This window comes from Haliotis asinina, chromosome 4 (genome assembly GCF_037392515.1).
Source record: "Haliotis asinina isolate JCU_RB_2024 chromosome 4, JCU_Hal_asi_v2, whole genome shotgun sequence".
NCBI lineage: Eukaryota > Metazoa > Mollusca > Gastropoda > Lepetellida > Haliotidae > Haliotis > Haliotis asinina.
This window is the reverse complement of record NC_090283.1, coordinates 78,260,348-78,273,594: the sequence shown is the minus strand read 5'-3', so window position 1 is coordinate 78,273,594 and position 13,247 is coordinate 78,260,348. Positions and strand designations below refer to the sequence as shown.

Below are 13,247 nucleotides of genomic sequence, written 5' to 3'. Positions count from 1 at the left end.
ACTTGGCAAGATATAGTGAATATATTAAAATATATTGTAAAACTATCATCCCTTGTCAGACAAAGATGTGAATATGTTGTTTTACTACCATTTTGGTTCCGAGCTGATTTTGTATTTGTCTATTTGTGTAGATTATATGCTCTTGTACCACCGAGGTGTTGTTTGAGAATAGAATTACAATGCTAAAGCAGACAGGCCTCCAGCTTTGCAGCACCAAGCATACCCGAATGATATAATAATTCCACCAAATTGACCCATGAGCCACCGCCTTCTGGACATAGGACTCTAGGCAAAAACAAGTTATGACATACTAATTGTTCTGTACCTTCTGAAATTGTTCTGTACCTTCCTCAATTATCAAAAATAATTTCAAAGCGAAGGGCATGGCGTGACCAGCCGATTGACAGAAACGGACTTTCTCCACAAGGAGCTCCACAACGTCAGCTGCCACCATCACCGGTGTCCTGCTCCTCCATCCATCACTGTTGATGGCATGTTGAGGGATCATGCACATGATTCACATATTTAACGTGAACTAATTAATCCAAACATCACGATGATGCGGATATGAGATGTAACGACTGGTATGTTGGGTATTTTGTAACACATCTATAGATTCTGCCATGAAACGAACATATACTGAACATCATTGAAAACGCACCACCTGTAAATTTTGAAATAAGGCCATAGAATCTTTTGGAAATGGAAAATTAATGGTGGGAATTTTGATAATAACACACTAGATCGTAAATAACGCTCTACAGTAAAAAACGGATCGTTCGAACACATCATCGAACACATCACATGAAAACAACAAAATTCATACACATCACACACGAAGGGCACAAATTGCATGCAGAAAGCATGCTGTTCAGGGGTATAAATGACCTTCGGCACAAAACCGTTCTCATTTTCGCAGTACTTTCGTAAGTAAAGTTTTTTCGCCATGCCAAGATTGTCACCAGAGGAACGAGAACAGGCCTTGGGTATGTTGCAGTTCGGCGCTTCAAGCAGAAACATTGCACGACGATTTGGGTGTCATCATTCGACCATTCTGAGGCTTGCTAACAGATACCAACAGGAACCAGCAGGGACCGGCAACGCCCAGGTCAGGCACGTGTTACCACCCCTCGTCAAGATCGAGACATTGTACGGCGCCATATTCGGGATCGAACCTTACCCGCTGCCAGAACCGCCAACGCTGCCCAGGGTCGACGTGGTTTGATCAGCGCTTCCACCGTCCGACGCCGTCTCCGTGCGGCAGGGTTACGTTGTCGACGCCCTTACGTTGGACCCATCCTGATGACAGGCATCGCCGTGAACGCCGACAATGGGCTGAACAGCATCGTGTGTGGTTGTTACGACGTTGGCATGGTGTGGTGTTCTCCGACGAGTCGCGTTTTCACTTGCAAAATGCTGACGGGCGTCTACGGGTATGGCGTCGACGGGGTGAACGTTATCATCAGGATTGTGTTGTGCAAACCGATCGGTGGGGTAGAGGCAGCATTATGGTGTGGGGAGGGATAAGTTATCACCACAGAACCTCTCTGATTGTTTGTCGTGGCAGAGTGAATGCCGTTTACTACCGTGACAACATTCTTCAGAACAACGTCGTTCCCTTCTTTCACCAGCATCAAGATCTGCACTCATTTCAACATGACAATGCACGAGCCCACACTGCACGTGTTTCGATACAGTATCTGGCTAACAACAACATTCCTCTACTTCATTGGCCTGCATTGTCACCAGATTTGTCACCCATCGAACACTTGTGGGATTACATCGGCCAACGCCTCGCACGTCGTCCGCAGATCAACAACCTTGGGGAACTCGACAATGCCTTGCAGCAAGAGTGGAATGCAGTGCCTCAGGACTTTATTCAGAGACTTATCCGTTCAATGAGGAGACGTTGCACAGCTTGTGTTGCTGCTAACGGGGGTCATACACGCTACTGACTTTCCATTTTGACCCCATCTTTATTTCATTGTCAGCTGCATTAAATCTTCACTGTTTTGCTTGATTGTTTTTTGCTTCTTTTCTTTATCAAACATTGGTCTACACAAATATATAAAATTTACATAGATTGCTCACTTCTGCTCTTAGAAATCCACAATTTTAGGGGTGGTGCGTTTTCAATGATGTTCAGTATATATCTCCGAATATACCATAAATGCCGTAGGATATCCCTAATTTGAATGAATCATTTCTGTGTATTACATGAATTGTTTACTTGCATAAAATAGCATTGAGACTTAAAATGTAAACTCTTCAGTTACATAAAGCATTTTTAATATGGCGGTGAGAGGCCAAATCCTTCAACACTCTGTTTGAACGAATACAGTCACATAGTAAATGCATAACACTCTCAAGTACCCGTTCACAAAAAGAACATAGAGGTACATGTAGATCAACATATCTAATCTTATGCCGAAAATTATTAGTTGTCAGAGTGTTCTAAAATATCCTGTACTGAAACCATTTGTACCACATTGTGTACATGAAAATGCCATCAAACTGACGTTTTCCTTTCATTCTGCTGGAATATTTTTAATATCTGTTCCCACAGAATTTGGCATGTTCATTTACTGAATATAAATTGGCATAGCGTGTCAGTCCGGGTAACGATGTACCCGAAACGAATATGGCATGAATGAAGGTCTCCGAACCATTTCCGTTTGCCTGGGTTGCTAGATATCACTGCTAACAGGCATTGTTCCTCAGCGAGGAAGACGAACTACTTAACACACACACACACACACACACACACACACACACACACACACACACACACACACACACACACACACACACACACACACACACACACACACACACACACACACACACACACACACACACACACACACACACAATTCACCAAAGCTAATACTCACTTTAAGCCATTGCGTACTGTCAAAGAGAAAGCAGTCTGTTTCTTATTTGTAATGTACCCAACCGACAGAAACGTCGTTCGCAACTTTAAAGCCCACAAAAACTATGTTGTATTTTTCTCTGAGTTGTGTCGTCAATACATCACTTGTCTCCTTCGGTGATCAATGTCAGGGTCCTTCTGTATCACTCGTCTCCTTCGGTGATCAATGTCAGGGTCCTTCTGCGTGACGTAAGGCCGACCCACCCTCCTTGCAAACAGGATAATGATATTTGGCTACAGTGTTGTCCAGATTCTGTTCAATGACCCTTGGCCCTCACTTGCGACGAATTCGAGGGTGTATATTGTCAACATGTTGGTGAGTGGCAGGGCCATAGCCTGCCTATCACAGACCATAAGACGTATATGTTTGGTTTCTGCCCACTGAATTCTGTCAGTGGATCAGGACATTATGTTAGGGAGCGGTTTAAGGATCCAGGCCAAGTTGGCTACCATTCATTGTATATGAAGACAACTATTCTTTTTTTCAGAATATTTATTGTTCATATTTAGTCAAAGGACCAGACAGAGCGTCCGAAAACTATACTGTATACACAACAATCCATTTGTTCCAGTAGATATACCCTGCTAAATGCAGTCCGGTTAAACACTGAACTTAAAAAGTTGCATTACATCAAAATGAGTCTTTGCTTTTTTTCTGAAAAACGCATTAAACGGACAAGCACTTATCCAGTAAACATGTTAGCTTTGCGACCTCGGACTCCTAGGCCCGTAACCTTGAAGAGTGACCCAGCCAGTGTTGTATTCTCCAGTGCCGGGTTCGCTGATGTGACGTAGAGGTCGGTCAAGTCCTCTCCTCCAAAGCAGCATGATGTTATCTTTTCGCAAGGGAACTTGACAGTCCTAATCACGGTTCCTAGATATAAACATTATCGGTCCATTATAACCAACCACGTAATTCGCAGCACATTCTGACTGTACTTAGTCTGTTGTTTAACTCTCATTCTGCTAAATTTCAGCTACGTGACAGTAGTGTGTTTCGTTGCAATTTTGTTTGGTCTTGTAATTTACATATCATGTCATGAAGGAGCAAACATACGCTCCAAAACGTCGTCTTATCCAGAACATAGAAGTTGACATCCATAAATCTGGCTTTTCTTATGCTTCCCACTTCTAAATGCCCTTCAAAGATTCACTGAGGGTGATAATAAATTTCTGTTTTCTCTGAGTACATCTTTGGGTCGCAGAAGATATTTACTTTCTTCAGGAACATCACGGGGCTAGTTCAAGTAAATATGGTATGTTGCCGGATATTTATGTCCACCAATTGCCATACAACTCTGTAAAAATGAAAGAAGCTTGAACTAATTATCATCCAGTATCTGCAACATAATCCGTGAGTCCCAAACATTAAAACTCCCCACCTGCTGTCGTTCCTCCCAAAATGTGTTGTCAACGAGACTGGTCCCATATAAATAAGTCAATAGTTCGAATCTGCTCACAACAATACAGGAAGACTGACTTGCTCTTTTTTGTACAGATGTTCCATACGTCACCAATACGTCACCAATATTCTTACCCACTTACCAGTCTCGGGGTCAATTCGGACGACTTTCCCTGCGTCAAAACAGGCCACCCACAATTTTCCCTCTGTGTCAATGGTCATTCCATCAGGATACCCCATATCTGGGATTTCCGTGGAGCTGAAGTCCGCTACAGTTCTCTTGTTGCCTGAAACAAATCCCATACGGCGCGGTGACTTGGCAGAAAATTTGGTTGTCCTGATCGAGTCTTGGAAAAAACATCATGAATCAGTTAAAGAGCAGGTTTATTGGAACGCCGGGCAGTTTTCGGTTCTACTCCTATTGTTCAGTTATGCAGAATTATGTTGCAGTGAATTAAATGTATAAAGATCCGATCCGATGACAAATGTAATGTTTAATACGTGTTTATGAATCTGGCAGTCCTACTTCAAACATAATGTGTCAGTCAGAGTATTGCAGAATCCAGCATATATGGACATAATTTTTATACACTTTCACGCACGATCCTACTATTAGTTCAGTCACGAGACAGTGGGGTGCGCAACTGATGGCACAAACATTATGGGTAGTGGGACTCCTTGTTCCGTTATATGCAACAGTAACATTTTGTAAGTGAGGTTCCGTTGTTTGCCTTGATCTTGACAACCACATTACACACACTGAAGTCCGACATGGACTACTTCTAAAACACAAGAAGGTCCAGTTTTTGTGATATGTTGGAAGTGTGGTTTTAATAAATGACTTCAGTATCTAATGCACTGCATGGAAGAATCAAGCAGAATGCAGGAATGAAGGCACCGAACATAACTCAGGAAAGTGCTTGTGTCCTGACTGCTTGGCGAACCACTGTCTACTTACTGATAGTCCCAGCTGTGATGTCAAAGTCGAAGGCCCAGACCTGTCTGGGAATGGAGTCGATGTACAGTATGGTTCAAAATTATTGAGAATAGCTAAAGCATTTCATATTATTAAACGAGAACAAATCAGATAAAATTGAATGTATTGTGAAAGTGAACTGACCTTTTCATGTTGTGTAGGTAACAATTTAATATTTTATCAAGTCTCCTTGAGCTTCACGGCACAGTCTAAGACGGGTAGGCATACTTCCTATCAGAGAGGTTAGTGTCTCGTGAGTTATGCTGTCCCAGTATCGGACCACTTCTCTCTTCATGTCTTCAATTTTTGTCAACCCCTTTTGATTCACACATTCCTTCATCATCCCCCAAATGTTCTCAATGGGATTTAAGTCAGGACTATATGCAGGAAATGGTAATGCAGTCACATTTTTCTCCTGAAACCACTGCTTGGCATGTTTTGCGGTGTGTTTAGGATCATTATCTTGCTGCAAAATCCAGTCATTTCCATAAAATACATGTGCACTTGGAAGCAGAAAATTATCTAATATGTTAGTGTAGCGTTGACTTGTCAGATTTCCCTCAAACACACACAGCGGGGTCGTTCCTAATAAGGATATCCCTCCCCATACATGAAACTTTGGGCTGTATTTAGGTCGTCGATACAACGGTGCTGACGCAGACTTTGTCCATATTTTCACATTATTGGGATATACCCATATTGAGCTTTCATCAGTAAAAATCACATTTTCCCAGTCAAAGTTTTCATGTGCCAAACACCACTCAACACGCCTGTCTTTATGTTCTTGTTTCATGAGAGGAGAAAGAATTCCAGTCTTTTTCTCCCATCCAAGATCAATCAAATTTCTTCTAACTGTAGATTTTGATACAACTGTTGATCCCCTTTCTATCATTTCATACCTGATGTTGGCGATGCTTGCCCTTTGCTTTTTAGACGCTAAAATTCCCAGCCGGACGCGATCTGAGAAGTCCAATTTTCTGGGTCTCCCTGCTCCTTTCTGGTGCCCAAAATCCTTTCCCTCTTTAAAAGTCTTCCTAATCCTATACACAGTAGAAAGAGGAGTTCCTGTTCTCCCTACCAATGTATTTACATCATCAATTCCTTGATTACACAACTCAAAAATCAACCTTCTTTTATCTTCAGCAGACATTGTTGACAGTACTGAGGAAAATGACGTCTGCTACAAATTCAGGGGAGGTAACTCTAATTGTACTATACTCAGTAGGCCAAGATGAGTTACCTCCCTTATACCATTACTTAGTTTTAAGTATCAGTGAATCAGTTGAGGTGTTAGGATAGCTCAAAGTAAGAAGAAAAATTCTCAATAATTATGAACCAGACTATAGTACATGACGCTGTTGTCGTCAGTCCAGTCCATGCCGTTGCTGATGCTGATGTTACTGATGTGTTTTTTGACGCTACCATCAGCATCCAGACTGTACAATGAGCCCTGATTCTTCGGCCACTTTTGGGAGTCAGGGATATCCTTACCGTTGAAGCATGACCCTGTGTGGAAAATTTCATCGTAGTTATTCCTGGGGAGGTTCTTACAAATAATGTTTCATAGAGCAGTATGTCTGAGAGTATATCAGCGGACACTTGCTATTTAATGTAGCAACATGTATCAATATAAGGTGAAGAAGCTTACCAGAGAAACAAGACCTGTGTGCAAATTATCATATAATATTATTCCCCGGGAGTTTCGTGCAAATAATATCAACATATTTTATAAGCAATATATCTGAGTGATCTTTGTCCCTGCATGGGCGGACACTTGAGCAGACGACAATTGAATTTAAACATTTCAAGGACGGCCATTGCGCTGCGTGTAGTTCATTCTGGTTATATTGAAGGCGAATCTGCTAATGAAACCTCAAATACGTGAGTTACTGTTCTAAAAATGGAATTGCTTTACTGTCCCTTGACACAGGTTTTTATAATATACACATATTCCATTTTCACATGTTCTCTTCGAGATATGGCTGAATTATTGCCGATACCTCACTCACTCACTCAATGGCTGAGATCTTACTCATGGAAAAATGCTTAATACATACGAGACCTCAAATACTGGAGCTATGATTCTGCGTTTTCCGATTTACATCACTAATATTGTGTATGCTCAGTGCTTGATACATGAATGATCGTTTTACTGAAAACGCTCACTAACTCAAAAGGAGACCCAAGAACGGGAACTTACCGAACAAAAGTCTTCAGGAAGCATCAACTTTCCCGTCATAGCGTCGGCCTCGATCGGCCTTGCACTCTTGGGGACCTTGCCAGTGTCCTAGGAGTGAGAGGGTGAGTTCAGTTTTTCGTCGCATTCAACAATATTTCAGCTATATGGCGGCGGTCGGTAAATAATCGAGTATGGTCCAGACAATCCAGTGATCAACAACATGAGCATCGATCTGCGCAATTGGGAATCGATGACATGTGTCAAGCAAGTCAGCGAGCCTGACCACCCGCACCTTACGACAAACAAGCATGGGTTGCTGAAGGCCTGTCCTAACCCGGACCTTCATGGGTCCCCAGGATTGAACTGCTGTGCCTTAGACTACGCCGCCTCAATTGGTGAGAGACACAAGGATATATGAACCTACCTATCCAGAGTCTTCCGCAAGCATCCACTTTGCCGTCATTGAACATATTAGCCTCGGCCTCGACCTTTGCAATACTGGTAACCTTGCCACTGTCCCATGAATCCAAGATGGCGAGGTCTGTTCTCTGACTCACCAGAAAGCCACCCTTCTGGCGCGGGATGATGACGCTCACTGTTGTGTCTTCATTCATGAAACATGATGATAGGATCGTTTGAAAAGTTTATATAATGAGGGGAAGTAGCCATGAACAAATAAAGGGAAGCTTGCGCACAGGATTTATTCACAGTTATGTTTGGATTTCCTAACACAACACATGGCAAAATATGCCAAATTTGACGTGTTTCTTTCTTTGGTACACGAGATATCTAGTAAACGAAAACAGCTCACAGAATTTTAAATTCTAACACAGAACAAACAGAAACTTATAATACTTAGTGTCAGTGAGCAAACATAAATACATTTAGTCCTTGTGAAAGTAGTTGGAAGCAGAACATGTTGTAATGTTCTTTGGGGCGAACATGGAAATGAATACACAACGCCTTCCAGAAAGCAAATTTCAAGAAAGCTATCACCATTAAAGTAATTGCCATAACGCTGTTACGGGTTAGAACTCAAACACAGGTTATTCATCAAAACGAAAATTGGTTCCGACAGCGATGCAGCTGTCCCCATTAGTACAAATCATACTTATTTTCAAACGTGAAAAAAATGATTGTCAGACAATGGCACTTGCCTGATTATGGCACAAATCGGATTTTGGACAGAGCATGCTTGCAATAACCAAAACAACACCGATGGCTCAAATGGCGATCGAATACGGGAGTTGATAGAGGAACTATTCCTCCGTCCGTATCTATATGTCCAAATGTCTTGTGTTTTGGAACGTCAGATGATGAAGGGGCAGCAGGTTGCTTGTCTCTTTTTAATATATTTCCTCTCTTGATTGTCAAAAGTCACTAACTGGTTTAGAAGCAGACGTTTCAGACTGTTTATTTTGGTGAATTTCTGTTGGAGAAGCAGACGCAGATCGTGTGACTTTGGCAGTAATCTGAACTGAATTCTTCTGAGGGTGTATTCGGGCCTATTCCAAAGAAGTTTAAAAGCATCGTTTCCCATGACGCCCTCGGCTTGATCATGGTCGACCCACAATTGGACCCCACAGGCATGGTGAAGGCGATAGTAGAAACAACAGGCTATGCCATCATGACATTTAAAATATGCTGTTTGTGCCAAGGTAGAGCATCCACTGACACGGTTTTGGACAGTCTCTGTAAATTCACTTAAAAAGACGACGTTTCATATGGATATGTTGTTTGAGAATCACGTTTTGGCGATAATGAGCTGGAAGTGAGTGGCCCTGGGCAGCGAATAGGAAGCCCTGGTATTATTGGTTATAAAACAGATTTGTAGCAACCTATGTCACTAACGGGATATGGTGATGATGTGTGTTTCAACTGCACCTGATGTCACTCGTTATGAGGTCATACCGTGAATATTTACCGACCTTCGTGTTAGAGAAGGGATAATGCTAGACGTATCCAAACATGCACACAAGTTCTCAAATGAACTCACCTCCAAAGTCCAGTCGGCTGTGGTCACCTGTGACGGCGTTGTATCTGTAGCCGTCACCAACGAAAACGTCCACGTAGTACAAACACCTGGAGGTGTCGTCCCAGTGGGGGCCCTCCCCAAGCCGAGTACTGTTCTTCACGATGACTTCAATCTTCTCCGACATAATCTGACGCAGGATAAAAGCATACAAATAGTGAGATAGTGGAGATTAGGTAACTGTTAGTACCTCTTAAGTGCTACAACGATGTTTTGACCTCATGCAACGCAACGCAGCAATGAAATAAGCTTAACTGTTATTTAACGCTTCAATCACAAATAGTCCACGGGAGTGCTGATTATATAAAATCGAGTTTGGATCAGACAATGGAGTGATTGATTTAACAAGCACAATACACAGTGTCACCATCTTTAAAGCCAAACGAGCCCAACATCCCTTCTCACACATACAAACAATCCCCCCCCCCACACACACACACGCGCGCGCACACACACAAACCCACCACCTACCCCTTCTATCATATCCTTTTGGGACGGTCTGTTGAGAACCTGAACGGATGATTCATTTAGTCAACTGTACGGCCTCACCTATGGACATGACCGAGCTGACAACTGAAGGGTATGCCCTTGACATGATAACGCGAGATTAAGTCAGTAACACCCTTGTTGATTGTTTCGAACTCTTGTTGATTGTTTCTCACCTGATAAGCGTGCTTGTTGGCTCACCATACGGATTGTTTGTAACATTATTTAACGGAATGTCCGCGCTCTACTCGATAATTAGGAGCCTGGGTATAGTGCTGTGTAGTGCCTTAGCAAATGAAGATAAACAAACGTTTGTGCTGCAAATGTTATGATCATGCATTCAGTTAATGAGTGCTCCGCATGACAACCTGGACAATCCATTTCATCAGGTCATGTCATGTTAAAGCGGTAACAGCGGAAACATATACATACTTGTCGCGTCTAAAACACCCAGGTTTGTAAACCCCCCTGACCTCAATCCGTATGAACCTCTCAACAGATATGACCTCTCAACTGTCTGTAATATGGTTATCTCTCTACACTCGTTGGCGATCTACATCCCGTTTTTAAGTTGTATGGTCTTCAATATAATTGTTTAAGCTTAAACTTAAAGGGAGATCATCCATACAAGCCATCCTGTTTACATTACTAGCCAGCCAATTATATGTTCGAAGTTGTGTGACGTAACTTACTGTCTCACTTGTGTTGAAAGTGAGAGGGCGGCCATGCCGTGATTGTGAAAAGCTGTTAAAATACCTGGGTCTCGGATATGTTTGACGTAAATAAACACTTTTCCAGATAAGATGTTTGGAAATAAGAATATATAAATATTGTTTTGAAAATTCAGTGACAGTTCTTGAGTGACACTAGGATATATTGTGTAGGATAAAATGGGGCTGTCCGATCAAAGTCTAAGACGTCAAACGTCGAACTACATCCAAACACTTCCACAAAAGATTGAATGCAAGATTTATAGGGGTTCATGTGTGACACCAGTCTTTCATCTAGAGCAAGAGGCTACACTTGTTGACGATCAGTCTGATACGGACGAGGGTAAAATCTGTTGGGGATGTAATTTTAATTGTCACTTGGGCCATTAGAATTACCCAGCCTTTCCTTGCCAGTACTCATGGTTGTTTTCAGTACTTGCACGCATTCTGACTGGTTTTGTCTTAAGTTCGCGCATAACACTCAAGGGGATCAGCCACTTTGGAGGATGTGAAAAAAGTCTTGTGATGATAAAACAATATCCTTGGATCTTGAAAAACATGGCAGAGCATACTGATTTGTTTGTTGAACCACGTCTGACTTCGAGTAGCTGTAAAACGCGAGTGTTTGGGAACCAGCTCTCATGGCAAAAGGTACCACTATACCAAGCCACACACAACACAAAGCCTGGCCCGGGTGCATGAAGGACAAGTACTCTGTCACCGAATCAATACTATATCGTCTTCTCTAGAATATACATTCAATGTTTATAGCATGTTACATTTATTTATAGAAATACCAAAAATACACACGAGGAACATCAATATTGCTTTAAAGGGATGGCACAAGATACACTGGCCACCATTGATGTCTAGGCACGCAGTCTCAAAGAGAAGTATCCACACCACAGAATAGAACTCAGGCACGCCGGGCACACTCTAACCGAGTGGATATACAAAGGTTATACACTAGACACCTACATATTCAAAGCAGCATGCCGTTGATTAGTGCTGAAGTAAACACAAACAGCATTTTAGAGTATATGAGAATTAAATACATGACGGGATGCCACGTACCACAAGCACCTGTATGTAATACTTAATATCGTGACGAGTGATAGACGGCCACGGAATGGTTAATAAATGTTCTCCATATTATTACCTTCTGTTAGCTTAGGTGAGTGAATGTTGAATGCATTACGATTTAGTCACATGGGAAATATTTCAGCTAGAATAAAATTCTAGACAAATGATAATTTCAGAGTTGAATTATAAAACCGTATCAACGAAGGACAATAAACACTATTCGAAGATCACAGGTAGGAATATAAAACTAGTTTGTACATGTATAACTTTGTTATTATTAATACAAGTTCCTGTATAACCAGACAATTGATAGCCAACATCTGACGGTAGATTGCCAAATTAAGGATCATGGGGACTGACATGCAGTGCTTTTAAAACCTGTTATTATCGAACCCAGCTCGATTTACACCACCCCTTCAGTCACTGGCGACACATACTCTATGATTATACACACGTAGTATGAAAACAATCTTTGAATGAAATGGGACTTACATACTTGTTAGCTTGAGAGATACTCGTCCCGGAATATGTCAGATAGTCGTCATATGCAGCAGCGTGACCCTTGGCTTTCGGTAGTGGAAAGCTGTCAGTGTATCTGTGATATTTCCAGTTTCCAATAGCATATAATGTAATAACGTATTAGTAAAACTTTGTCCATTTCCCCAATATAAGTTCATGACCATAGTGCGTACAGTCATCATTCAAACGACAAGGGATAACATCGCTCCTACACACATTACTCAAGCATCAACCAACTGTGTCTCACAGTGTTAGTGAAGCAAGATTCTCGCCTCGCCCTCCCTGCTGCTATCAGTTTCCGCTGCTACGTCTATATTTCCGTCCTTGACCCAAATTCCTACCCCAATCCAGATGTAGACCATCAGCAAACTCCAAGTATGACTCACATGGAATAACTGGTGGTGTTTCCAAGAGTGCTCCTGCTCGCAATGACTCGACAGTGTATTCATCTTTTTGCGAAATCACCTCCAGATCCGAGGCAAGCGATAGTCAAGCGTTTTAAATGCTCAAGTATTTATGTTACTGTTTAGTAGTATGAAGCTATGCGCGTTTAGGTAAAATAATGACTGATCCATGTTTTTAATTCTTAATGATATTAACAATATTGTAATACGTCAATGAATGGAATTTATTATGTTAACACTCATTAATATTCTAGTTATAGGGCGGCGTGCCGTAAATAATCCAATCTAAACCAGACAAGTGAGGAACGACAATCCATTGATTAACAGCATGATCGATCGAGCAGGAATTGGCCTTCAGCAAACCCATATTTGTCGAAAGAGTCGTGTGGTCAGGCTCGTTGACTTGGCTGACATATGCCATCGTATCTAAAAATGATGCTCATGCAACAAAAAGACACATATGATTTTAATTTAATGCCTCTACAACTGACTTTTCATAATTGAATATGTCCTTGTGCCCCATT

General features: G+C 41.8%; 2 protein-coding genes across 2 annotated transcripts in view; both read right to left on the bottom strand.

Moving 5' to 3' along the window:
• LOC137281930 (regucalcin-like) overlaps positions 1–13,247 on the bottom strand; it is a 158,078-nt gene that overhangs the window by 37,511 nt on the left and 107,320 nt on the right. The gene's annotated exons all lie outside the window — the stretch shown is intronic.
• Positions 3,411–10,060, bottom strand: LOC137281929 (regucalcin-like). The gene is made up of 7 exons (XM_067813654.1): positions 9,993–10,060; positions 9,486–9,651; positions 7,914–8,093; positions 6,656–6,816; positions 5,293–5,356; positions 4,478–4,621; positions 3,411–3,806 (listed from the first exon to the last, which is right to left on the bottom strand). The coding sequence occupies exons 1-7, from the start codon at positions 10,002–10,004 to the stop codon at positions 3,616–3,618; spliced, it is 918 nt and encodes a 305-aa protein (XP_067669755.1). The 5' UTR covers positions 10,005–10,060; the 3' UTR covers positions 3,411–3,615.

Coding starts and splice junctions, on each gene's coding strand:
- LOC137281929 (XM_067813654.1), bottom strand. Junction 4,622..5,292: donor CATCACAGCTGGGACTATCA/GTAAGTAGACAG, acceptor GATTTGTTTCAG/GCAACAAGAGAACTGTAGCG. Junction 3,807..4,477: donor CCGAATTGACCCCGAGACTG/GTAAGTGGGTAA, acceptor GTTTATATCTAG/GAACCGTGATTAGGACTGTC.